At 39.9% G+C, this 9,458-nt stretch overlaps 1 protein-coding gene across 4 annotated transcripts in view; it reads right to left on the reverse strand.

The window, feature by feature from the left end:
* GCLC (glutamate-cysteine ligase catalytic subunit) overlaps nucleotides 1-9,455 on the reverse strand; it is a 45,876-nt gene extending 36,421 nt beyond the window's left edge. For all 4 annotated transcript variants that reach the window (XM_090282598.1, XM_090282599.1, XM_090282597.1 and 1 more), the window contains exon 1: nucleotides 8,847-9,455. In XM_090282598.1, coding sequence (XP_090138724.1) covers nucleotides 8,847-8,996 — 150 coding nt within the window. In that variant the 5' untranslated portion in view covers nucleotides 8,997-9,455. The remainder of the gene's footprint in view (nucleotides 1-8,846) is intronic.
* Between the last annotated feature and the right edge of the window lie 3 nt (nucleotides 9,456-9,458).

Raw genomic sequence — 9,458 nt, forward strand, 5'->3', positions numbered from 1 at the left:
TACCAAAGAGAAGAGAGCTGCACATAAAACCCAAGGGAGCTGCAAAGGGTATCCCTTAAGGATTCGGTAGTAAATCAACCCATGCATGTGAAGCAAGAACTCAAAGCTGAGACAGGGTATGTTACCATAAATCATAATGGAACTTTCAATTTAGGGCATTGGGGAAAGTACTCATGAAGATCTTGTCTCAGTAGAAGGGAATAATAGCCCTAAACTGAGATTTCTCCAGATCAGCGTAATAAATGGTAAAAGCAATATCTGAAAAAATTCTACTACTTCTGAATAACTATATTCCAGAACAAAGAATACTTTTGAATACTTAAGGAATACTTCTAGGAATACACAAATATCAAGTACTAAATGAGGTAAAATTCATGTCTAGCACCCAAAGATTATCAGACATGCAAAGAAGCAGGGAAACATTCAAAATGAAGAGTAAAAAAATCAATTGAACCTGACCGTAAACGACAAAGATATTGAAACCATGATTAGAGCCCTGACTGGTGTGGCTCAGTGGGTTGGGCATCATCCTGCAAAGCGAAAGGTCGCTGGTTCGATTCCTGGTCAGAGCACATATCTCGGTTGTGGGCCAGATCCCCAGGTGGGGGCAAGGAAATATTTCTCTCCCTCTCTTTTTCCCTCCCTTTCCCTCTTTCTAAAAATAAATAAAACCTTTGTTAAAAAAAAATAAACTAAAACGGTGATTAGAACTGTATTCCACATGTTCAAAACTAGTTTAGGAAGGTTGCAGGATATAAGACAAATATACAGAAATGAATTTTACTTCAATACACAGGATAGGGCAAAAGTAAGTTTACAGTTATTCATATGGAAAATAATACAATAATATAAATAATACAAGAACTAACTTTCACATATGACTGTAAACCTGTAAAAAAATATTATTTATTTTTAGAGGGGGGAAGGGAGGGAGAAAGAGGGAGAGAACATCAATCAGGATGCCTCTTGTACATCCCAATTAGGGACCAATCTGCAACTTAGGCATGTGCCCCGATGAGGAATCAAACCAGTGACCTTTTGCTTTGTGGGATGATACCCAACCAACTGCGCCACACCAGTCAGAGGTGTAAGCCTACTTTTGTCCCACCCAGTATTAGCAATGAACAATCAAAAATTAAAACATAAAAGTAACACCATTTACAATAGAATTAAAAATATGAGACAGTGATCAATCTGACAAAGATGTGAAAAACTTTTCACTGAAAACTATAAACTGATGAAATTAAAAGAAATCATAAATAATGAAGAGATGCATATGTGCATCGCTAAGAAGACTCATTATTGTTAAGATGTCAATTCTCCTCTTCAAATTGACCCGTAGATTCAATGAAATCCCAGTCAAAATCCCAGCAGGGTTTGTTTTGTTTTGTTTTGTTTTTGGTAGAAATTGCAGCTGGTTCTAAAATTCATGTGGAAATTCAAAGAACTAGGAGTCAAAACAAGTTCAAAACGTAAAAAGTTGTAGAGCTAACACTACCTGATCTCATGACTTACTATAAAGCTATAGCATTAAGAAGTGTGGTTGTACCATAAAGATAAGTAGATCAATGGAACGGTACAACCCCCCACCCCCAACTAAAACCACACATACACTGACAACTGCTGTTAGACAAAGGTGCAAAGGCCATGTACCTTCAACAGTGGAGAAAAAGACAGTCTTTCCCACAAATGGTCCTGGGGCAACATGCAAAAAACAGCCAAAACCAAAAACCCATACCTTGCACCATGTACAAAAATTAATTCAAAATGGATCACAGACCTAATTGTAAAAACCTAAGATTATAAAACTTCTAGAAAAAAACATAGTAGAAAACCTTTGTGACCTGGGAGCTAAGAAAGATTTCTTAGACACCACCCCAAAAGTATGAACCATAAAAGAATGAATATACCAGGCTTCATCAATATAAACAATTTTTGTTCAAGAGACACAGTTTAAGAGAATGAAAATAGGAGAACACACGTGCAAAAGCATACGACTGATACAACTTACACCCAGAATACATAAAAAACTTTCAAAACTCATTAAGAAAACAGCTCAAAATGACAAATGAATTTAACACACTTCGCAAAAAAGATATAAACATGGCAAATAAGCATATGAAAAGATACCCAAGACCACTCCTCTTTAGGGAAATATAATTAAAAATAAAATGAAATACCACCACACACCTATTAGAATGGCCAAAATTAATGAGACTTGGTATACCAAGTGTTGTCAAGAATTCAGATGAACTGAAACCAATAGTATGCACTGCTGGTGGAAATGTAAAATGTGATACAACCACTTCGGAAACATCCAGTAGTTTTAAGATAAAACACATCACTCCTGGATAATAATCAAGATTGAAGGCATAAGTCCATTCAAAAAGTTGTATGTTTATGTTTTGTTTGTAATACCTAAACATTGAATACAATTCATATAATGAGCTGTGGTGAAATAAAGAAAATCTCCTGGGGAAGGAGAGGAAAGGGGGAAATTACAAAGGGCACAAGAACATTTTTGGAGATGATGGATATGTTCATCATTTGAATAGTAGTGATGGCTTCATAGGTGGATACATATACCCAAACTTATCAAACTGTACACTTTATATATGTGTAGTTTATTATAAGTCAACTACATCTAAATAAAGCTGTTACAATGTTTAAAAAATAAAACAAAAAACTTGGCCTCTGGCCAGGAAGCTCAGTTGGTTAGGGTGTCTTTTCCATATACCGTGGTTGTGAGTTTGATCTTGGGTCAAAGGTACATACAAGAAGCAATCAATGAATGCATAAATAAGTGGAATAATAAATCAATGTGTCTCCCACAAAAGAAATAAAAAAACTTGGTTAAATCATGAGCATATAAACAGAGAATATTAATCAGCAAGCTCATTAGGATGATACATCCAATAATACCAGCAACACCAGTAATGCACCATATAAAGTTTTCTAAGTTTAACAATATAGTCAGATGATTTCAGTATCTAAAAATGTTCAGGAACAAAAATTCTGAAGTTAAAGGTTTAATTAATATTCTGACATATTTTATCAAGATATGGGGTCTTAATGAACTATACCTAAATTTATACCTCAAAATGAAGCTACACGCAGAATACTAGCTGATGACATTACTATGAGCGGTATTAGAAGTGATATTCTAGACAGTCCTCTTTACAGAGGTATCCAATAGTGATATGATGGGGATCTTGTTAAGTGGTTTAGAAGCGCGGAAATGTTTTTCTAGAGGAGCCAGGTGTACAGAAGTATGAAACCTTTTTCTTCCATTTGATTTGCCTCATGCTTTTAAAATACAGCAAAACCTCTACTTACCCAGAACTATACAAACACCTCTACAAACTGATCATACCTATTCACTGCACTTGCAATATCTAAGTGCACATAACCTTCATATACCAATGCTATTTCTCACCTTTCTTCCTTTATTACTTTGTTTTTTTGCCTTGAAGGCCTTCCACTCTCTCCATCTAATGAAGAGCCACACATTCGTAGGGCAACTTCCCCAAGGTGGTGTCTGAGGAATCGGAATCAGCTCAAATGCTGTGCTTCTCTTTGTCCCTCTCTCTCTCACAAACATCTGCAAAGGAACCCGGGAGCTTCTGGAGGGTGATGGAAGTGTTATACATACAAATGTTTTATATTTTTAATTTTCACTGTGTTGGCAGATATCTGGTTATATATACTTGTTAAAAGTCACTGAACTGTACATTTTAAATGGGTGCATATTATTGCATGTAAATTATTAATTCAATGAAATTGGTTGAAAAACCAAGCCCATGCAAAACACACACAAAAGATGAACAGCAAAAATCTGAAATTTACCCAGTCAAGCTCACGTTTAAGCTTTAAATTCTCAGCCTCAATACCTAATGTAAACATAGGGTCAGTTATCTGGTTTCCTAGCCTTCAAAAATGAACCTCTTGGTACAAACAGTAATTATTGGGGGGCGTAAAAAATCACCAGAAGACTCCAATCATGTTTCACTCTTTTCCTTCATTTCACCACTGTGCTTTAAATGCTATTAAACTAACATTCACAGTGACAGCTGAGAAAGATGCAACAACTTTGCTTTATGTGCCACAAATCCAAACTCTCCATAATGACTATCATGAAATAATTAATTTTTGCTCAATATTTTATTCTAAAAAGTAAATGTCAAATAATGCTTTTTAAAAATACAACCTAGCCCTGGTTGGTGTAGCTCAGTGGACTGAGTGCTGGCCTGAGAACTGAAAGGTTGCCAGTTTGATTCCCAGTCAGGGCACATGCCTGGGTTGTGGGCCAGGTCCCCAGTTGGCGGCAAGCGAGAGGCAGCTGATAGATGTATCTCTCACACATCGAAGTTTCTCTCCCTCTCCCTCTCATTCCCTTCCCCTAAAAGTAAATAAAATCTTAAATAAATACAATTTAGATTTTGAAATTTAAAAACACTATCAAAAATTACTAAGCTAATGGATTATAATTATATCTAAGTAGGCAAATTTCAGTCAATTAGTTTAAAAAACTGACATACATGGATGGAATTCCTCATTCCCCAATGACCATTCTATTTAAATGACATACAGGATATTAAATTTTTTTTCAAGTAAACATCTTAAGCTACTATTTATGAATAGTTAACTACATCATTATCTCATTTAATTTTAACTGATAAGGAAGGTATTGTTAATGTTCCCATTTTATAGAGGACAAAAATGAGGTTAAGAGAGATTAAGTAATTGGTCCAAAGCTACACAAAACCTTCCATTAGACTAAAATGACTATGCTTTTGCCTATTCCAGATTTATACTTAGGATTATATATTTCTGTTACAAACTTAATCACTGACAAGCTATGCATTTTCTAAATAGTCACTTAAGCACTCTTAACCTACAAAGGCAAATATGTAGTTCAAAAATCAATGGAAGATATTCCAGCCCTTAAATACCACCTCAGTTTTATTAGTTTTAAGCATGCTAACAATACACTCATTAATGTTAAGGACATATTTTCCTCTCAAAGTTCACATGGACTTTTCCACTAACTAGAGGACAATTTACCTTCTTGCCTTTGAGAGCCATACAACATTGGATTAAAAAAAAGAAAGATTATGTTTGCTTTTAAATGTTGTTTTCTGGCACTTCTGCAACCTGCAGAGTTTGAACTCTGTAAATGGAGATTTGATGAAATCTCATACATTGTAAATAATCCAAAACCTGGTATAATGTGTTTAAGAAATGGACCTGGAGTCAGACAGATTTCAATTCTGATAAGGCCTCTGCCACCAAACAGCTGAGGCTGAGAAGGCCTGGCAGGTAGCTAACAGTAGAGTGATTATTAACAAAAATTCAAGCGCTGTTATTTATTGCCACATTTGCAACATAAATTTCCTAGGTTTGTCTTTTAACATTCAGACTCCAAGTTATAAACAAATTCTGTACCTCAAAAGTTGTGTGTGAGCTGTGAAGAGAGAAGTGCTTACTGTTGGCATACATACAATGCTTGGCAGGCAACAGGGCACCCAGGAATCTTCATCTTACTTCTCCCCTTGACCAGATCCCCCATCCTGGGGCATAAAGAACAGATGAGTTCCTGGCACCAAGGAGTTAGAAATTCTACTTCCTACAGAAACAGCATGATAAATGGTGGCAAGGGTCAGGACCTGTCACACTAAAGGTGAAACACACACCTCTAAGCTGATCTGGGAATCTATCTATTTATAAGGTTTTGAGCTCCACTAAGCCAGCATACACACACCTTTATTACACAACCCATTTTCACCACGGCAATTGATGACAGCCTTCTCTTTACTCAGCAGTCTATAAAGATTATCTTCAGGTGAATTTAAAAGACGAACATTCTAGTTTGAAAAATGTACATTATTTAGCCCTGGCTGGTGTGGCTCAGTGGATTGAGCTTCAGCCTGCAAACCAACGGATTCCCAGTCAAGGCACATGCCTGGGTTGCAGGCCAGGTCCCCAATTAGGGGTGTGTGAGAGGCAACCACACATTGATGTTTCTCTCCCTCTCCTTCTACCTCCTTTCCCCTCTCTCTGAAAATAAATAAAATCTTTAAAAATTAATACAAACTGTACTTACTCAAACTGTAAAAGCTGGATGGGTCCAACCCTCTCATTTGCCAAATTAGGAAGCCAAGGCTCAGAACCACACAGGCAGTTTGGCAGGCTTTGGAATACAACACAAGTAAAACTCCAGATCCAGGGTTCTTTCTGAATAAGTACTATCAGAGAGAAATACTGTCCTAGTAACTAGGGCTGGGCATTTCTAAAGTGGCAGGCTCTCCTTCCATGGTTTCAAGGCATCTTTTTTATTTTTAAATCCAAGTCCATGGCTCTCTAAGTACACCAAAACTTCCCATGAAGAGCAATATTTTGGTATCACGTCAACACTGTCCAACATAATCTCATCCCAAACACCACTTTCTGTCTGCCAAGGCTTTTCTTCATCTCAGGGGCCACACTACCCACCACACCCTTCTCTACTCTTATCTACCCAGCCTGTTTCTCAGTTATTTCCTGAGGCTTCTGCATAAAAACAAACCTTGCTTGCTGTCTGCCCCTGCCTGAAGATCACTATTCAGCAGATGTGATAGTCAATTCCTACTGTGTGTAAGGATTAGGGCTAACACTTAACTACTCTACTGCTCTTTCTCAAAGGCTCATCTCAAGGAAGACTTCTATGATAAACCTGAGACTCTGGCTTTCAAACTCTTTTAACTGCAACCATGGTAAGAAATAATTTACATGCGACCCAATACACTCCACCTCAAATAAATAACTCAAAAGTGTGATGTGATGTTCTTTGTACGTATGATAAGTCAATATTCTTCATCTTATTCCATTTCTTAAAAAGCTATGGAGAGAAAATTTTCTAGGGGATAGAGAAGCTAGCTCATGAAATACACACAATACACAAATATTTATATAAAATCTCAAGTGTAAAGCAACAATGAACTTTAGTTTTCTAAAATCTTTTAAATGTATTTCTTGACCCACTCACTAATGGATCATGATATAGTTTGAAAAATTATGCTCTGTAACATAGAAGAGTGATTACTTTGAATGATGCTAGAGAAACAGAAGCATCAACAAATACTTCGGTGTGAGACCCTCCTTACCTCCAGGAAATGTCACACCTGTGTCTGCTCCAAAAGACGCAGAGACAGAGATACTACAACGGAGAATTAGTACCATACTAAAGGTACTCCCCAACTTGGGGGAGATTCAAGTTTCACTAAAGTACCATTTCAGGAGTAGGAAGTAAAGTGAGGCTTTTTTTTTAACCACCTGGGCATTCTTCACTATCTCAATTCTATCTTTTGTATCAGGCTGCCTGTTCCCAACCGGTCTGTCAACACTTGCAAGCAGAAATTTTATTCCTCTTGAAAATCCTATACTCTACCCAGACATGATTGAAGAACTTGAAATAATAAATAAGCAGCAGGTTATTTTAAAAATCTAAGATAACTTTTCTAACTTCATTGTTTCTATTAAACAGTAAGGTCCCGATTCCAAAGGACACTGGTTTATTAGTGGGGGAAAAGCAAAGAGAAGTGTGAGAGAGTAAAAAATCTAGGGGGATACAGGATAGATCATAAAATATAAACGATACACAAATAAATATATAAAATGTCATATGCTGTAAAGAAATAACTTTAGACTAAAACTGAATTATCACCAAACACATACTGTACACCACTTACAGTAGAAATGAGTATTGGTCATTATTTAGTATTTTTTCTAACTTGAAACAGCACAATTCCTTCCACTGCAGAGGTAGAATTACTTTCCAATTTTGGAAACAGAAAAACTCTTTGCAGGGAGAGATTCTGTATTGGTGAAGCAGCACCTTCACACTTAAGTCAAGAGAGATAACAATGACCTGAAGATAAATCATTAACACTTGACCAAGGCTAGAAAGGCAAATGATAAAATAAATAAATGTAAATGGACTTTTCAAAAAGTCATTTATCTGAATTGTATATACGTGTGATTTTTAAAAATGGGAAGAGAGGGCAAAAAATGCTTTGGCAGAAAATAATTTAACTCTTACAGGAGGCGATACTTTCCAGAGTATTCCAATTAAACAATAGTTCAATATATTGCTAGGTAGGACATGTGTTGAAGAAGCATTGATCTGTTAAGTTTATGTGCTGGATTTAGGCCATGGAAAGGTACTAACAAACCCCAATTATGAAGAGCTAAGAATTCCCACTTAGAATTAAACAAGGCCAGGAAGATTCCTCCCCTTTAGGAAAACCGATTCGTAATTTGTTTCAATTCATCCCTATAGAGTGTGTGTGTTTTGGGGGAGCGGGACTGAAGCGGAGTAGGGCGTTTAAAAGATAACTGGAATGAAGGGGGTGGGGGGCAGAAGTGAACATTCTTTAGCCCTGGTTCGTAACAGCGACGGGCCTTCCTAGGACAACTTTCCTTTCGTGTGAACGGCAAAAGCGCATTTCCAGATGAGACCGCGGATAGCGAAAGGCGGCCAGCAGATAAGTGACTGTAAACTCCCCAAAGCACCAAATGTCACACTTTTTCTTGGTTGCGCCCTACCGGTGCCCCGAATGAATGGGAGAGAGAAGTCTGGCTAAAAGGCTCAGAGCCGGCCCCACGCCCCAGACAGTCCTGGACGCCCCGCGGGAGACGGGGCGCCGGGCAAGGAGGCATCCCGGGACCTTCGGGACGCAGTGCAGGACGCGGACAGCCATGGGGCCCAGGGGCTGGGGCCAGGGTCGCAGGTAGGGCCTTGCCGAACAAAGGCGGCGCGGGGTGGCCTGACAGGGAAGCCCAGAGGAAACGGGGTCGCGGGCGCTCACCTCGTCGCCCCACTTGAGCACGTCCTTGTGCCGGTCCTTGACGGCATGATAGATGTGCAGGAACTGGAGGATCCCGTGCCGCCGCACGTGGTCAGCGTGGCGCTTGGTCTCCTCCCAGCTCAGCGGCGAGCCTTGGGACAGCAGCCCCATGGCCGCCCCCTCCTCCTCTTCGGGGCTGACGGCGGCCGCACGCTCCGGGCGCCGGGCGCGAACCGCACACTCAGCAGCTCGCTGGAGGCGGCGCAGCTGCTCCGCGCCGGCGGTGCGCCCTCCGGCCGCAGTCGGTGGCGGGAGGGTCCGGTCCGGCCCGGCTCCCGGGCACGGGTTCTTACCGCCCAGGTGACCGATTCAGGGGTCTAGCGCACCTCACAGGCTCACAGGCAGAGGACCGGAGCGGAGGCTAGGCGGCTCTCGGCCCTGCAGCCTCGTCTCTCGCCTGCTCCAGCTCCCGCTCCCCAAGAAGGCGGCGACGTACCCCACAGTCGTGGTGCCGCAGCGGCTCCCGCTTCTCTTTGCCGGTGTCGTGTGCTGGCTTCTTCCTACTTGTGACTAAAACCTGGGCCGCCGCGGAGCATGCCCAGTCCTCCTATCCGCTCGCTTCCCTTCCTGAGC

This window comes from Furipterus horrens, unplaced genomic scaffold (assembly GCF_987537825.1).
Source record: "Furipterus horrens unplaced genomic scaffold, mFurHor1.1.pri manual_scaffold_6, whole genome shotgun sequence".
NCBI classification, from domain to species: Eukaryota; Metazoa; Chordata; class Mammalia; order Chiroptera; family Furipteridae; genus Furipterus; species Furipterus horrens.